Source organism: Telopea speciosissima, chromosome 11 (assembly GCF_018873765.1).
Source record: "Telopea speciosissima isolate NSW1024214 ecotype Mountain lineage chromosome 11, Tspe_v1, whole genome shotgun sequence".
Taxonomy (NCBI): domain Eukaryota; kingdom Viridiplantae; phylum Streptophyta; class Magnoliopsida; order Proteales; family Proteaceae; genus Telopea; species Telopea speciosissima.
In genome coordinates, this window is record NC_057926.1 from 36,812,229 (window position 1) to 36,831,257 (window position 19,029).

At 41.2% G+C, this 19,029-nt stretch overlaps 1 protein-coding gene across 1 annotated transcript in view; it reads left to right on the top strand.

Annotated features, from left to right (window-relative positions):
* LOC122646087 (probable cyclic nucleotide-gated ion channel 5) overlaps nt 1–18,725 on the top strand; it is a 110,091-nt gene extending 91,366 nt beyond the window's left edge. Inside the window, exons 6-8 of the mRNA XM_043839562.1 lie at nt 2,534–2,645; nt 17,325–17,561; nt 17,787–18,725. Of these exons, the coding sequence (XP_043695497.1) occupies nt 2,534–2,645; nt 17,325–17,561; nt 17,787–18,509 (1,072 nt within the window). The 3' untranslated portion in view covers nt 18,510–18,725. The remainder of the gene's footprint in view (nt 1–2,533; nt 2,646–17,324; nt 17,562–17,786) is intronic.
* The last annotated feature ends 304 nt before the right edge of the window (nt 18,726–19,029 follow it).

The window sequence follows — 19,029 nt, forward strand, 5'->3', positions numbered from 1 at the left end:
AATCAACTACCATCTTGAGTAGAGAGGCATGGCTTCCTCAATTAAGCAAAGATGTCAAGTTTCGTCCGTATAGCCAACTCTTGTAATCAAAGATTAGTTTGAAAATAAGCTGCTGGAAATCAAACCTAGCGGTAGAAACAAACCAAACCAGCAATTGTTCATGTAATCCACCACTCTAGAGAGCTTTGGTAGTCCGAACTCAACAAGATGGGTCGCATCTGAGGTGAATGAGAACTAATAACACACCAAATATGAGGATGAAAGGATTAGGCATAAGGAGATTTGAAGATGGAATATAGTGGCTGTGTTTTATGCTAGACAGGTTACGACAGTTTAAGAAACTCAAGCAATCGTAAAAGAAGATGAGGAATGAAGAAGGAAGAGCAGAACCAGAAGTAAAATAAGGAATAGAACAAAATAACGAGGGATGAAAAGGAAAGGAAGGGACAAGAAAAGGGAATCCAACGACCAACCTGGTCTTTCATTGCTCACGACCATGAGACTTCTCAAAGACAAATTCTTTTTATTCCATTCTCTGATTTTCATCAGCAATACATGTAAATATTAAAAAACAAAACTCCTAAAATATTAATACAAACCCAACTCAATACGGAAATCTACTCAATTAGGAAATAAATTCAAATAAGGAAACTACCAAACAACTCCTATGTAATCTACGCACCATATTATAATAAAATAAAATAAAAGAATGCTCCTATGTAATCTACCAGCCCCTTTTTTGACTGAAACCGGGTTGGGTCAGTTGCGTCTCGTGGCTTGGGTCTCCTAAGTGGGTCATTCCAGTCCAACCATGCTAACGCAACTGCATCAACCAAAGGCCGTATATCTCTGGAAAATCTATTTTCAATCAACACATTAGTTTAAGAAGTAAGAACTTCATATCACTTCAGTACACAAAGTGGTCAAGTTGTTGTTGGTAATTGCTTACATGATTGATCAGGATGAAAAATGGTTAGAAGTTGGAGTGTTGAACGCTTAATTCATATAAAAACATTAGGCAAGGAGAATACATCATTTCTCAACATGCTATGGTGCAGATTGAAGGTTTTAAGTGGACAAGGAATGACAAAAAATAACTTAAGGCAAAGTAGTAAGAAATGAAAAGGGTGCTTGTGATTTAGTAGAAGATATGGTCTGAGATATTATGTAATGGTGCGATGGGATTCATTTTACTGGCCCCAAGTGGTTAGGTGAGGCTTTGTCATGTTCAGTCGTATCTGATGATACCCCGCTGAGCTGAACTATACCTAGAAATGATATCATTAGATTCAACCCCAAATATAATTTAGGACGGCTTTTTAACATCAGAACATTCGCTCAAAGTGCTATCCGAGTATCCATCTATTAGCCCTGGACTAAACCTATTCAATCAATTTCTGGACCAAACTGGATTATTAAATTATTATTATTTTTCTAAGGATGAGAGGGAGAAAAATATTTTGGGAAAGTACTTCAAGAGAATTATTTTTTGAGAGATGGTTTACTTTCTATACTTAGATGTTCATTTAATGCTCTCTCTTCCTCAAGGAACATGTGTTGAAAGGATGAATATATTAAGTGAAGACGAGAGTTTTGGAAATGTGGAGACCTGTTTTGCAAGTTTGATGAACACGTTTGAGAAATCTATGAGGCTTGTCCAGGTTCTCTATTTCTTGTTTACCGTGTGTTGCTTTTGCCTCTGGTTGGATCCAACATGTCCTACTCCCTTGGAGTTGTAATAGCACTATCATTCATGGTGGGTTTACCTATTCCATAGGCTCCCCCATTTTATTTGTTGAATGCTTTTCTGATTAGGAATTTATTATTTAATCTTTTATTTGATGACATGTCACATGTTCACAACGGATTTTTGAGTCTGACTGGTTTAGCTTTGTGCTTTAGGTTACATGCCTGTCTATTCATAAATTCTGGCCATTCCTTTTGGTGAAGTGCATTTTAAATAGCTGAGAAACGTTAATGATAATTGTAGTTTGACTTTTGACTTCAAATTACAGTTTGAGGACTAGTGCCAATTAAGGTAGAAGAATGTGCACCAAAGTATCTATATCACAACACAAGTGCATGGCATAGTAAGTTTTTAACTAATAAGTAATGTTTTACAATAAGAGAAACATCGTTCAATCCTCCATTAGTCCTTTATATGCATTGATATTACTACTTCCATCCAATCCACTGATGTTAATTATGTAACTAACATTTCATACTTTCTGTAATGGGGAAATAAATGCCATACCCTCTTCTGTGTTCGGTGCTTTTCCTTCCCAGTACATATATAGTGGTTTCTTTTCTAAATTGTATAGCTATGCCATTTGTTTGACTAGTTTTTTCAGTGTTTTTTTCTATGAATGGTATTCAGGTTTCCAACCTGTGGTTTTCCCCCCTTATTTTTATCATTTTGTCCACATCTTACTTTTCACATAGGAAAATCCAGCCAGAGTTTAGTTGATGATATACCAAGCATATTCAAGTTATTAATCCTAACTATACCGTATCTTTTGGGTGCTTCCTATAGTACTCTTGGCCAGGGACTCCAAACCAGCACCTATCCTGGCGAGGTCATCTTTTCCATAGCTCTTGCTATTTTTGGGCTCATCCTCTTTGCACTCTTGATTGGCAATATGCAGGTAAGTGTTGAGCCTTTCTCCTCCCCTCCCCCCCCCCCCCCCCCCAAAAAAAAAAATATATATATATATATATAAAAGGCTTTCGATGATTGCCACCTTGTTGCTTTGGATTAAAATTCATTACTATCGCTGAAAGATATGAAAACATATTTGGTGTATTTGTAAATTTTCTTGATATGCCATTGTTGACTGAGTTTATTTATCAGGAACTAATAGAATAAAATCACATGTAGTTCAAATCGTACTAATATGTTGTAGACTTTATTGTAATGTTCATCCAGTAAATTGTACTGTCCATTGGTAAGTTTGTTAATCAATGTATGCTCTAATTTTCTTTATTGCTTTGGTTTCTTCTTGTACCCTTTTGTTTTTTGTGGGGTTGGAGGGTGGGGTGGGGGGTTGTATATATATATACCTTGTTTGTTTTTAGCTATCTGTCTTTTGTCCTGAACATTCATTTATGTGTTATTATGGTTTGAACATCAGATTGGTCTCTGAACTGTTGCTCGCATGGTAGTGGAACTGATTTGTTTATGGAAGTCAAGGGGAACACTGTAAACTATGTAGATCTTGGATGTAGCTTCTGTAAATGATAGAACTACAGTCTATAGATGTAAAACGAGCAGACTTGGATCTAATACAAGCATAACTGGCTGAATCTGTTTATTATGACTGATATTCTACTTCGATTCGATATCTATGAGATGATTAATTGGTTGACCAAATTCAATAATGTAGAGCTGGATCATGAAGGACCTAGCCCGAGGCGGGTTCTTCTTGAATAATGTTTAATGCTGATTTGGTCTTCAAAATACTAAGCAACAATTGAAGAACTTGTAGCAGATCACGCAATGAAATTGATTGAAATAAAAACAAAGAAGAAAATAGAAAATAGAAAAGAAGGATAGGATTGGATTGAGTATCCCACTCTCTCCCAGGTCTCTCACCCCTAGCCTCTCACCGTATTTTGGTCTCTCACTAATAACATCTCACCATACTCTCTCACAGAGCAAAGCACAAAGCTGTATTTTTTTTTTTCAATCTCATTAACCAAAATCGTGTACAAGGCTGTAGCCCCTTAAAAACTTACATAGAAGACTCGAAAACAGACCCAAACACTAAAAAGATAAGGCCTAACACAATCCTTAACTACTAAGGTAACATTAACTGATTTGGAAACTAAAATAATGAAAGAAACAGGACTCTAACTCTAATTACATCAAATAACAGCATTACATCGTTGTTGGATTGTATGGGCCAGAATACCGTGGGGGTATTCTGGACTTTTTACTGCTTTTATGATATGTACAGCCATGTCGGCTTAGTTAGGGACAATTTTGTCCCTGTATTGCTTTTTATTCATGATAAATATATGGCTTGGGGTCTGCCTTAGACTATCCAAGCATTCAGCTCTAATTTTATTCCTGTTAACATGGCATCAGAGCAGGTTTCGAATTAGGGCCTCCCTCTCCTTTTTTCAGCCTTCTCTTTCCCTTCTCTCTCTCTCTTGATCTCTTCCTCCCTTTCTTCCCTTGTTTCTCTTATCCCAATAGGGCAGCACTGATGAGGTGATCAATAGATCAAGTTGCTGCCCTTTCTCACCTCATTCAATGCAAGAAAATTCTGATCGATAGGAACCTCCTCCCTACCTGCGATATTTGAAGCTTCAAGTTTTTGGATTGTTTCCCCCTCAACTTAAGATCAAGACCTGCAGCAGATTTTTTTCGAACAGGTTCCTATCTACAGCCACCTATTGTGAAGACCTCCTTGGATCGATTACTCCCAAAATCATGGTTTTCTCAAAACCCTGACATATATCGATCTTGGAGTTACAGGTTTCTGTTGGTGCTGATATTTGGAGGACTGGTCAAGCCCCTTTGGAACTCCACTCGACCAAAGTTTCAGCCCCAAACAGCGTTTTTTTTTAAGGATCCCCTCCATCGATTTCAGCCAAAACAGGGTTTTTTTCAAAACCCTGACAATGTCGATCTAGGGGATTCCCTTGTCTGCTACTGCTGATTTTTGGAGACATACATTCTCCCATTGAAAGAGGATTCTCCACCAAATTTCAGCCCTTACCTTGAAGGAATTCTTGGGTTTCTCATCCCACCAACTTCTCTATGATCATGAATGACTCAGTTAACTCGACTGCAACTTCTATTGGTGATGGCCAAGGCAAATCAGATTTTCATACCGTTCCTCCTAATCCAATCAAACTGGATAGTTCCAATTACCTGCTTTGGTCTCAGTTTGCTTCCTTTGCCATTGTTGGCCGTGGCCTTACTGGCCACATTAATGGCACCAGTGTTATGCCAACTGAGACTGGTCATGCTCAAGATAGATGGCTTGCCAATAATGGGGTGCTCATGTCATACCTCATTAGTTCGATGACTTCAGATCTTGCGCATGGATTTCTTCTCCTTGATACAGCCTCTCAAATATGGGCTGCTTGCAAGGAAACTTATGGGCAGCTTGGCAATGACGCCCAGGTGTATGAACTTAGGAAAACAGTTCTTCACACTACTCAGGGAGAGTTGTCAGTCTCCAAATACTATGCTACTTTGCGCAGCCTTTGGCAGCAATTGGACCACTTCTCTAATTATCACCCTACTATAGCTGCTGACATTACTTCTTACAAGAAGCATGTGGAGAAGATCAAAGTTTATGATTTTCTAGCTGGTTTGAATGTGGAGTCCAAATTTAGGTTCAGGTGTTGGGCCATAAACCTTTTCCCACCCTTGAACAGTCCTATGCTTTGGTCTCCTCTGAGGCCGTAGGGCTGCCATGTTGCACCCTCCTATCACTGATAGATTAGCCCTCCAGACTGCTGCCCCGGCTACTCTTGCACCTGCTGGCACTCCTTTTGGTGGTTCCACTACTGGCACTGTTGTTTGTGAGCATTGTCACAAACCTTACCACACCAAAGAGAAGAGCTGGAAACTTCATGGGAAACCGGCTAACTTTGAATCTAAGAGGGCTGCCAAGAAAAAGCCAAAGAACAAAGCTCATCATACTGAGTCTTTTGCCACAGCCCCTGCTACTAACACTGGTCTATCCCAGGACGATCTACAGGCATTTCTACGTGTGCTAAGTACTTCTGTTGTTGCTGCCTCTACTACATCTACTGCTACTACTAACCCTTCTGCTCCTTCAGGTTCACACTTTGCCCGGTCAGGTATTCCATTTGATGGTCACTGTGCTTCTGTAGCTTCCCATCCTTGGATCATAGATTCTGGAGCTACAGATCACATGATCGGTTCCTCTAGCCTGTTCCATCGTTATTCTCCACTTCTGGGAAAGATAAGGTCAAAATAGCTGATGGTTCCCTTTCTTCCATATCTGGAAAAGGAATCATCAACTGCACTTCCTCTCTTCCTTTGTCCATTGTTTTACATATTCCTAATTTTACTACTAACCTTCTTTCCATTAGTAGTATTACTCGTGATCTTAATTGCAAAGTAACTTTTTTCCTTTCCATTGTGTTTTTCAGGATCTGAGCTCTAGGAAGACGATTGGATTGGGTAAAGTACACGATGGATTGTACATGCTTGAAGATGCTCGTCCATCTCCACCACCATTATCTTCTCCGCCACATCAGAACTCCTTGGTCTCTTCTGAACTTTACCAATGGCACTCTAGATTAGGTCACCCTCCATTAGGAATTTTAGCACATTCATTTCCTAGTTTGGTCACCAAATGTAATAAGGATGACTTTTTTTGTGAGGCTTGTGTTCTGGCAAAACAGACACGTTCAACTTATTCTTTATCAAATAAAAGGAGTTCTTCTTGTTTTCAATTGGTGCATTTTGATGTTTAGGGTCCTAGTCGTAAAACATCTCCTTTTGGTCATCATTGGTTTGTTTCTTTTATTGACTATCACTCTAGGCACACCTGGGTGTATCTTTTACACTTAAAAAATCAGGTTTTTGAATGTTTTCCTAAAATGGTCCAAATTCAGTTCCAGGAGTTAAAACTTAAAGGTAGATCGAATCTGGTAAGAGAAGAAGTTTACAGCAAGAAGAAGAGGGAGAGAAGAGGGAGGAAAAAGAAGAAGAGAAGAGAATGGGAGAAATCGATTATGTGTGTTGAGTGATTCTCAACACACATATTAGCTTCATTAATTAAGTCTTCCAAATTACACAAGCCTCCCTAGGGAGGTAAAGGAAATAAGACAAGAAAGTAAAAATACAATTTAGTCATGTCTTATAACTAGACAGTGACAGAACTACCCCTATACAAGATATTCTAACAACTCTAACACTCCCCCTCAAGCTGGAGAATAAATGTCATACATTCCCAGCTTGCACAATAGAGTACTAAATAGACTAGGAGAGACCTTTGGTGAAGATATCTGCTACTTGATCACCTGCCTTCACAAAGGGAGTACAAATGCACCCAAAGTCCAGCTTCTCTTTGATGAAGTGACGATCAACCTCAATATGCTTGGTTCGATCATGTTGAACCGGATTATGGGCAATGCTTATGGCAGCTTTGTTGTCACAATAAAGTCTCATTGGCCCTTCAGTTTCAAAGCTCAAGTCTTGAAGAAGTCTTTTCAGCCATATAAGCTTACATACTCCATGGGCCATGGCCCTAAACTCGGCCTCAGCACTGGATCGAGCAACAACTGGTTGTTTCTTGCTCCTCCAGGTAACTAGATTACCACCCACAAAGGTACAATACCCAGAAGTAGATCTCCTGTCAGAGACTGAACCAGCCCAATCAACATCTGTGTAGCCTTCAATCTGCAAATGGTCATGCCTGGCAAATAGAAGACCTTTTCCTGGACAGGATTTCAAGTATTTAATGATGCGATACACTGCATCCAGATGACCACTCCTGGGAGCATGCATGAACTGACTCACCACTCCAACTGCATAAGAGATGTTTGCTCGAGTCAAGGAGAGATAGATTAGTTTCCCAACTAACCTTTGGTACTTGCTTGCATCTATAAGAGAAGAACCACATTCATCACCAAGTTTATGATTCGGATCAATGAGGGAAGTAGCTGGTTTGCACCCCATCATCCCTGTGTCTTTCAGAAGATCCAAGACAAATTTCCTTTGGCAAATGTTGATCCGTTTCCTTGATCTAGATACCTCAATACCCAAGAAGTATTTCAAGAGTCCAAGGTCTTTGATCTCAAACTGTTTAGCCAGATAAGACTTCAATCTCTTTATCTCAGCAACATCATTCCCAGTCACCACAATGTCATCAACATAGACAATGAGGGCTGTAACTGTACCATTACCTCTCTTGATAAACAAGATGTGGTCAGCTTGACTCTGATAATACCCATTCTTCAGAATGGCTTATCGAAATCTCTCAAACCAGGCCTTAGGAGACTGCTTTAGGCCATAGAGAGCTTTCTTCAACAAACACACTTTTCCTTCAGCTAAGGGACACTTAAAACCAGGTGGAGGCTGCATGTATACTACTTCTGCTAAATCTCCATGAAGAAATGCATTCTTCACATCTAATTGGTACATTGGCCAATCTTTATTGGCTGCTACTGAAAGAAGAACCCTGATGGAGTTATGCTTGGCTACAGGGGCAACAGTCTCCTGGTAGTCAATGCCATATACCTGACTATACCCTTTTGCAACCAGCCGAGCTTTGTACCTTTCCACTGTACCATCTGATCTATACTTGATTGTATAAACCCATCTGCATCCAACTGGAGTTTTCCCCCTGGGAAGATCAACAAGTGTCCAAGTATTGTTCTTTTCTAGAGCCACCATTTCCTCAGTCATTACTTGCACCCATTTTGGATTGGATAAGGCCTCTATGACATTTTTGGGAATGGAAGAAGACTCAAGAGCAGTGGAAAAAGCAACACCTGTAGGAGAAATGGAGTCATAGGAAACAAACTGGGCTATGGGGTTAGTACAGGTTCTCTTCCCCTTTCTCATAGCAATGGGAAGATCTAGTTCAGAAGGAGAGGAATTACCTGAGTGAGGAGGATGAAGCTGAGGATGTGGATCCAAAGAGGGATTTTGGCAGGGTTGCTTATACCATGGTTGCTTCCCTTTTCCATTCAACAAGGATTCACCTCTTGTGAATACAACATCTTCTTTGAATCTCATACCCTTGTATTCTGTTTCCCTGCTAGCATCAATACCAACAACATCCACTTCTTTGTACTTTCCAATATCAAATAGGAATGGGGAAGTGGAGGTAGGCAAGGGAGATAGAAAGGGAATGACATCCGCATTCTATTCACTGCTAGTACTCTCCCCCTGAACAGAATGGCGAGGGGAAGAAGAAAAAAAAGGAATAGACTCAAAGAAGGTGACATCTTTGGAGAGAAATCGCCTTCGGAAAGGAGGATGGTAGCACTTATACCCTTTGGTGGAATCAAAGTAGCCCAAGAAGATGCACTTGAGGGCTTTGGGATCAAGTTTGGTGCGGGCTGATTTATTGACATGTACATAACAAACACAACCAAAGACTCGTAGAGACAAGGGAAAGACTAAGGATTGAGGAGAAAGAAGAGCCAGGGGGATTTGGAGCCAAGGAGTGGAGTGGGCATCCGATTAATAAGAAAGGCAACGGTAAGAAGTGCAGCAGACCAGAAGGTCTTAGGCACGTGCATACCAAAGAGAAGACCCCTGGTGATTTCCAGCAAATGGCGGTTTTTGCGTTCAGCCACCCCATTTTGCTGTGGGGTGTCAACACAAGCTAGTTGATGGATGATGCCATTATCAGAAAAGAACTGTTGGAGACCCCCATACATGTACTCACCCCCCTTATCAGATCTAACAATTTTGATGGGAGTACCAAAATGAGTACTGATAAGGTGATAAAAATCCTTAAAAGCATCACAAACATTACTCTTTTGTTTCAACAGAACAGTCCAAGTAGACCGAGAATAGTCGTCCACAAAGGAAACAAAATAACGAAATCCAGATAAAGAAGTAGTAGGGGATGGCCCCCAAACATCAGTATGAACAAGGGAAAAAGGTTCAGTAGATCTATTACCACGATAAGGATAAGATGTGCGACAATGTTTAGCAAAAATACAAGATTCACACTGAAAAACATAAGATGCAGGAAAAGAAGTAAACAAGTGGGGTAACTGTCTCCTCATAACAACAAAAGAGGGATGACCCAAACGCTAATGCCAAAGCATAACAGAATCCAAAGTACTACGGTCATTCCGACCACAAACATAAGCTACAGCAGTAGATTGAGCAGGTAATCGTGGCTCAAGAAGATAGAGTCCTCCTTTCTCAGTCCCACTGCCAATAACCCTCTTTGTCTCCAAATCCTGAAAAACACAATAAGAAGGAAAGAAAGTGACACAATAGTGTAAGAATTTGGTTAGGTGACTCACTGATAATAGGTTAGTAGCAAAATCGGGAACATGAAGGACAGACTCAAGGGAAATAGAAAGAGTAACCCGCACATTACCCTTACCAGAGACAGAGGAAAGGGAACCATCAGCAACCCTTACCTTGTCCCGGCCAGAGCAAATGGAATAGGAATCATAGTACTGGGACATACTAGTCCTATGATCAGAGGCTCCAGAGTCAATAATCCAGGTGGGTGCAGTAGGGGTAGCAGATGAGACCTGCAGAGCTGAGGCAGACGTAGTAAACCCTCTAGAGGTAGAACCAGTAGCTGACCCTCCAAGGTGAGACATCAACCGACGTAGGGCTGCAATATCATCCTGTGAGAGGGAATCAGGAGTCGGCTGCGGTCCAAGTGGCTCAGACTCAAATGTCACAGAGTGAGCCTTAGCTCCCCCTCGCTTGCCTCCACAGGCACTAGATGAACCACCACGCATATCAGGGGGCTGCCCATGAAGATCCCAGCACCGGTCCTTGGTATGTCCAAGCTTGCCATAATGGTCACACTTGTATCTCTCACGGTGATCGCCACGAGATGGCCTTGGCCTTTCCCCCCACTCTTCCAATCTCTGTGGGAACTAGAAACAAGAGCAGACCTCTCTGTTGATGGTACAATATCCATAGTGGTCCTCAGGGTTTCCTCACTTTGCAAATAACTGCACACATCATCCAGAGATGGGAAGGGAGATCTCCCTAAGATTTACAGGCGAAGAGGCTCATATTCAGGGTTGAGACCACCAAGCAAAATAAGGATCCTGTCCTTTTCTTGGCTTTGGTACACCTTTGCCTAATCATCAGAATTGGACAACTAGAGATTGTTATAGTGATCATATTCCTCCCACAAGCTAATAACAGAGGTGTAGTACTCAGATATACTCCTATCCCCCTGTTTCATATGAATGATCTTTTGGAGAATTTGATACACTTTTGTTGAATCTCCAACTCTATCAAAAACTCTGGATACACTGTCTCAAATATCTTTTGCAGTCTCCTTACTCATAAATCTCCGACCTATCTCAGGTTTCATGGAGAATATCAGCCAAGTCATCACAGTGGAGTTCTCAGTCTCCCACTTGAGATAGCCTGGATCGGTTGTAGCAGGAGCTGTGATAGATCCAGTAATGTACCCCAACTTTCCTCTACTACGTAGGGACAACTTCACAGAACGGGAGCAATCCAAATAGTTGGTATTGTCCAACTTCACAACCGAGATCTGGGTGTTGGGGTTATCAAAGGAAGCCATGGTTGAGAAACCACCACTTGGGCTGCCGGCTGTAATTGGTCCACTGACCTCAGAATCTTGTCTAGACACAGTGGACATAATATGCAAACACTTCAACAATCAAGATAGGTTGTTTGCGCAAGTGGGGAATATACTCAACCCAACCAAGGAGGCAAACCAATACACAAATGGTACTCAATCAACCAAACCACTAGGCTGAGACCAAGCTTAAGAAACAGAAGCATATAAAGAGCAAAAAAATTGCATAACTTAAACCAAATTCTTCTAGCAAGAAAGAACCTTTAGTTCCTAACACCCAATAAGTGCATCAAGATGCAAAGCATTCCATTCTCAATCACATTAGTCATCCAATACAATGAAGCCTCAAAGAAGGCAAAAACAGAGCAACCGATACCTGTATAGCAGCAAGGAAAAATCAGTAGCAGTCCTCTGATCCTCCACCTTCAAGAGCAGGCTCTTAGGGCTTCAAAAATACACTCCCATACGACATAAATGGGACAAGTTCCAAGGCCAGCCAAGCTGCCAAAGGTAGGATCGAATGAGACCCAAGGTGGCGGAAAACAGGTCTGTTTCAAGATTTCAAAACATCTGAAGCTAAGTAGCATTCCCTTTCAACAAACAAGAGATTTGGGGTCTGAAACAACACCCCTAGACGATGCAGCTCCAATAGGTCTTATGCCAAGCTATGGAGAAGAGAAGGAGAACCAAGAAGAAACTTCATAGGCTGGCGGTAACTTGGCAGTCTTCTTCCATAGCTTCAAATCACCCTCAGCAGCTACTAAACTCTCTCTAACTTAGAGAATACCACTCCCAAGACTGTAAGGAGTATAGTATCTCACATATATAGCCTCTAATGGAACCCTGTTTACATTTATAGGGTTCCAAAGAGAGGAGAAGATGATCACTGAGCTCAGCCGACTCTCAAACCAGAGATGTTGGCTCTGATACCAAGTTAAAACTTAAAGGTAGATCGAATCTGGTAAGAGAAGAAGTTTACAGCAAGAAGAAGAGGGAGAGAAGAGGGAGGAAGAAGAAGAGAAGAGAATGGGAGAAATCGATTATGTGTGTTGAGTGATTCTCAACACACATATTAGCTTCATTAATTAAGTCTTCCAAATTACACAAGCCTCCCTAGGGAGGTAAAGGAAATAAGACAAGAAAGTAAAAATACAACTTAGTCATGTCTTATAACTAGACAGTGACAGAACTACCCCTATACAAGATATTCTAACAACTCTAACACCAGGATACTCTCAAAATATTGAGAAGTGATATTGGAACCGAGTATACAGAATCTCAATTTCAAAAATACCTAGCTGACCATCGTATTGTTCACCAGATTAGTTGTGTTGATACCCCTGCCCAGAATGGTGTGGTTGAGAGAAAAAACCGCCCCTTGTTAAAGGTGGCCAGGGCTTTGATGTTTGCTAGACATGTTCCTTCTCAATATTGGGGAAATGCTGTCTCACTGCAACCTATCTCATCAATAGATTACCTTTTCGGGTTCTTGACTCCCGTAGTCCAGCTGAAGTTTTAGTGGGGAATTCCTACCTTCTCGGGTTCTTGACTCCCGTAGTCCAACTAAAGTTTTAGTGGGGAATTCCTCCTTTGTTGTGTCTCCCAAAGTATTTGGTTGTGTGTGTTATGCTAGGGATACAAAATCTCCGGGCAAACTTGAACCTAAGGGATTACATTGTATTTTCTTGGGTTATTCTCAAACTCAGAAGGGTTATAAATGTTACCATCCCCCTTCCCGCTGTACTTTGGTCAATATGGATGTTATTTTTTATGAGACCCTTTCCTATTATTCTTCACCCCCTCTTCAGGAGGAGAGTTCTAGTGAAGATGTGTTGTCCTTTGAGGTTCCTCCTCTTTTAGCCCCTACGGTTGCCGTCCAGCCCCCTATGGCTGCTGCCCAGCCTCCTTTTCGTTGTCCAGCCCCTATGGTCGCTGCCCAAGCCTTCGATCGCTGCCCGGCCTCCTTTGGCTCGCTCAGCCTCCTCTGGCTGTTCCCCCCCCCCCCCCATCTGAATGGAATCCTTTACAAGGAGAGACCATGGAAAAGAGTGTTGTTGATGTTCCTATTCAGGGGGAGCTGACTCCAGTCCAGAGAACTATTGGTGAATTTCAGAAGAGGATTGACAACTCCAATATGATCACCTATAAAAAGGGAAGCACCAAAAGGGAGCAGCTTCAATCCACTGTAGCACCAATACCCATCCAGTTGCCAGCTCAAGATCCAGATCCTTCCTCTCCTGGTAAACCCTCTTCTTCCGACCTACCCATTGCTGATCGCAAAGATACTAGGATTTGCATTCTACATCCCATATTTTGTTTTATTTCTTATAGCTCTCTCTCTCCTTCTTTTCATGCATTTGTATCTTCTCTTTCTTCTGTTTTCATTCCTCAAATTTGGCAGGAAGCATCTACAGATGGAAAGTGGCAACAATGTTGGAAGAAATGAGGGCACTACACAAAAATAATGCGTGGGATCTTGTAGCTCTTCCTCTAAGGAAAAACCCAGTTGGATGTAAATGGGTGTCTATGGTCAAACAAAAGGTAGATGGGACAGTGGATCGATATAAGGCACGTCTGGTTGCAAAGGGCTTCACTCAAACTTATGGAGTTGACTGTCAGGAGACCTTCGCACCAGTGGCGAAACTCAACACTGGTAATGATGGTGATGCGATCAAGAAATTGAAGCACTTCCTTGGCCATGAGTTTGAAGTAAAAGATCTGGGAACTCTGAAATACTTTCTAGGGATAGAGGTTGCTCGATCTTCAAAGGGCATCTTTCTTTCTCAAAGAAAATATATCCTAGATCTATTGTCTGAGATTGGGCTGCTAGGTTGTCATCCTTCAGATACTCCTATGGAAGCTATTACAAGACTTAAGGAGAAAGAGGGTGAACCTGTTGATAAAGGTCGTTATCAGCGATTAGTGGGCAAACTAATCTACCTCTCTCACACCCGACCAGACATAGCCATTGCTGTAAGTTTGGTGAGCCAGTTTATGCATGATCCTTCCTCTCACATGGAGGCAGTCCTTCATATTTTGCAATATTTGAAGTCTGCTCCAGGAAAAGGAATCCTTTTATCTCCCAATGGTCATCTGAAGGTTGAAACTTATACTGATGCTGATTCCTGATTGGGCCGGCTCTACTGACAAAAAATCCATTTCTGGCTATTGTTCCTTTGTGGGTGGGAATCTTATCAAATGGCGTAGCAAGAAGCAGAATGTTGTGGCAAAGTCCCGTGCTGAAGCAGAGTTCCGTGCAATGGCACAAGGAATCTGTGAACTTTTATGGCTTAGAGGATTGTTGCAGGATATCGGTGTTGTTGTCCATCTTCCCATGATGCTTTATTGTGATGATAAAGCAGCCATTGCATTGCTCATAACACTGTCCAGCATGATCGTACTAAGTATGTGGAGGTTGACCAACATTTCATCAATGAGAAGCTCGAAGCCGGACTCATCTGTGTTCCCTTTGTGAAGTCTGCTGATCAATTAGCCCATGTGTTCACTAAGGGACTAAGTGGCAAAGTGTTTCTTCCTATCTTAGTCAAGTGGGGCATGCATGACATATATTCCCCAACTTGAGGGGGAGTGTTGGATTGTATGGGCCAGAATACCGTGGGGGTATTCTGGATTTTTTACTGCTTTTATGATATGTACAGCCATGTCGGCTTAGTTTCTGTCCATGTATTGTTTTCTATTCATTAGAAATATTTTGCTTGGGGTCTGCCTTAGACTATCCAAGCATTCAGCTCTAATTTTATTCCTGTTAACATTCCTAATTAGAAACCTATCTAAAATTGCTGTTTTTAGGAGTCCTCCACGCATTGGCAATTGAGTCTTCAAACTGATCTCATCCAGCTGGCTATGGGGACCACCAGATCTACTAAAAAGTATTCCCAAACTGAGAAAATATAGGCTGTGACACTGTTCATGTGAACAGTGTTTTTGTCTTTCTTCATGTTTCTCCACGCAATCTGGACTTGGGCTGCCTTATGAGATGCTCCATCGAACTAACAAAACCCGCCACATCATCAGGTCAGGTTGCCTCTCACAGCAGTTGAATCCCACAATTACACTGGGCTGGTTTTGGGACTTGTTCCTTCGGCTGCACATGGACCTGTGATCTACATCATTGAAATTCATTATACTGATGGATACCCGAATTATATTTGTATCTGATATCAGATCATAGTTATCAAGGCGGCAAGGCACCCGCCTAGGCGACCAATGAACCTGGACGCCTAGGCGTCGCCTTGATAACTATGTATTGGATAATTCAGAAAATTTACTTTGAAGAGAAAATAGGAAAAACTCTGCGGTCCTTCAGAGAATAATTTGGACCAAGTGTCATCTTAATGCTATTCTAAACTCTTGAACAATAAAGGGGGGGGGGAGGTAAAGTGAAAATTCCATGCTCCCTGCAATCCTAATCCTTAGACATGGGACAGTGTAAATTCAAAGTCCACATCCCAACTTTGCTTCTCATTAAATCCATGAGAATCCATTAATTTATTCAGTGAAATGCCAGCACTAGGAGAGGGAAGCATTATAATGAATACCGGCATTCTAGGGATTAGGGGCTTTAACTATTTCCGGCTACAGCTTCTCCATAGAGAATACCAAAAGGAAGTGATATTTTACAGGTTTGGGAATTGTGATTTGAGAATGAATTTCATGATTATATATAATCCATATTAATACAGTTATGACCGCATGTGCTATGTTATTACTTTATGTATAGAATTTTTGAATATGTAAACAGAGCGGATATTTATGGAGCGGATATAATACTTTCCAAATTCGTTTCTGGTAACTTCATGGATATTATAAATAAAAAAAAATCTGAATTTGTAAAATAGCCGAGTTTTCAGATGAGTATCCAATTGAATGGATATGAATTTGGGTGGAATACGGATATTCAACTATCCATTGCATCTCTAGATAGAAGAAACATCCAGAGGATAAGAAGAAGAAAGGTTATGGGAAAAGGTTTAGAGGATAAGAAGAAGAAAGGTTGGGGATGGGTGATTCAAACTCACTGTTGTTGCAGAGATTGGCAGCAGCTTGTTTGAATGGAGAAACTTGAATAAAAATTGAATCTTGCACGTAGAACACCAAAAGAAAGCTTCAAAAAAACCACCCAGGCTTCACACTGCAAGGTGTCGATTGGATCAAACACCAATCCCACCAACGAACCACCCGGGATTCCCACCACAAGGTGTCAATCGGATCAAACACCGATCCCACCAGCCTTGATCAAACACAAGACAAAAAACTGCAATGGAGAAGAAGAGAAGCAAAAGCATTTCATTAATATCAAAGTTTGTGTACCATGCTTGCCCCCACTTACAACCTTATATAAAAGACTCAAAAATAACTCCTACACTAAAAAGGAAAGACCTAACCCAATCCTTAACCTATTAGGTAACCTAAACCAACTAGGAAAGTGAAATAACAAAGGAAATAGACTCAAAACATGGCTGGACTTATAGAGTCCTAATCCAGCCCAACTTAAATAGTCACAGAACCACTTAAATTGTCACATGACCACTTAACCAAGTCACATGATCACTTAAGTGATCACATGACCACTAATTACATAAAAATAAAATTAAGGAATCTCTTATGCAACCTAACTAACATATTTTAGACCCATAAAACTGGCCTATTACATAGAAAACCCATTGGATCAAAGGCCAAACATGTATATAACACCCTAGACTTATTCTTAAGCAAACAAGCCCTATTTGGTGATGAATCTACATCACTGACTTTGTAACATTTCGGCGAGATACTGAAATTTCGACCAAGAAAATATATTCTTCTTATTTCACACCCTATCTCGACTTGACCCTTGTCGAAACCGATACAATTGCCGAGATCTCACGAGACCTCGAACCATGCAACAAAGACAACAATTGGGGTATTGGGCATGCATATTCATACTTGCAAATCGTCTTCTACTGGATTTTGTTCTTGTTAATGACTGTAAGAGAACAAGGAAATGGTAACATGTTAAAGACAGTGAGAATCCTGAGTTTTTCTCATACTGTCTTATTGCAACAGACCTACCTTCAGTCTCTTGGTATCCGACTTGAGGAAATGAGGGTCAAAAGGCGTGATTCAGAGCAGTGGATGCATCACCGTTTGCTTCCACAAGATCTCAGGGAGCGAGTCAGGAGGTATGATCAGTACAAGTGGTTGGAAACTCGTGGAGTGGATGAAGAAAGCTTGGTTCAGAACCTACCAAAGGATCTCAGGAGGGATATAAAACGGCATCTGTGTTTGGCTTTGGTGAGAAGGGTAAGTGCTTGTTCATTTTATCTGTTCTTCTTCTAGCCTTTTTCTTCCTTTGTGGGATGGGATGATTTTTAGCATTGAGGGTCTCACAATGGAGATGTTACCATATACCTCTATATTGAACTTTCTTTTTTTAAACTAACACAAAGTCATCAACAAAGGAATAGATCTATGGAATTGTTTGCTTTCAATATTTCCTCATTAATTTTCATTTGCTTCACTGTACAGGTTCCTCTGTTTGACAATATGGATGAACGGTTGTTGGATGCCATTTGTGAGCGGCTGAAGCCTAGTTTGTACACAGAAAAAACTTACATTGTCCGGGAAGGAGATCCAGTGGATGAGATGCTTTTCATAATACGTGGTCGCCTGGAGAGTGTGACCACCGATGGTGGCAGAAGTGGATTTTTCAACCGGAGTCTCCTGAAAGAAGGGGATTTCTGTGGAGAAGAACTCCTTACCTGGGCATTGGATCCCAAATCTGGTTCTAACCTCCCATCTTCTACCCGAACAGTGAAGGCTATAACAGAGGTGGAGGCTTTTGCCCTGATAGCTGAGGAGTTGAAGTTTGTTGCTAGTCAGTTTAGGCGCCTGCACAGCAGACAGGTTCAGCACACATTCCGTTTTTACTCACAGCAGTGGAGGACATGGGCTGCCTGCTTTATCCAAGCTGCTTGGCGCCGGTATTCCAAGAGGAAGTTGGCAGAGCTTCGACGTCGAGAACAAGAAGACGACGACGAAGTAGAACAAGAAGGTCGTGGTTTTGGTAGGGCTGATGATAATGCTTCTAGTGGTTCATCCAGTCTTGGTGCAACCATCCTTGCATCCCGTTTTGCAGCGAATGCTCTACGGGCAGTCCAGCTTCGTCGGAATTCCAAGAGTGCTACTATGGGGTTGGTGAAAGTACCAAAGCCTCCAGAGCCTGACTTTACTGCTGATGATGCAGATTGATTTGTCATATTTGATTTTTCTTATCTGTGAAAATTATGGAGCACACAGGCATCTCGTTTGTACCTACTCTCAAAGAGAACAATGAATAGCCTAGAATAGACACACAAGATCATCAACTTGGAATTCAATTTGTACGTGAAGTCCTTTAGAAACAATTGTATATTTTTATAAGCCTGGGTTTGCTAGGGTTTGTGGCTCTGCATTAATTGTACTGTATTCTAGGCTTCTAGCAAGCATCATCCATTAGTAGATGGATATTCCACTCCTGTGAAAATCTCACCAACCAGCGGACTTCTTTAGTTTTTTTGCATTATGCTTCCATGATGGGTGCATTAAAATCTAAAAGAACCAACTTTGCTTGTTGCTTTTAGGAGTGATAGTAATAGAATTAGGAGTGCTCCCTCTTCCCTGGTGCCACAGCCCTTGGTTAGAGGGCCCCAAGGATGAAAGGAGAAACACTTGTCCCAAGCTGGGAATGAAATCCCATTAGCAACACAAGCTATTTTTATTATTTTTTTTT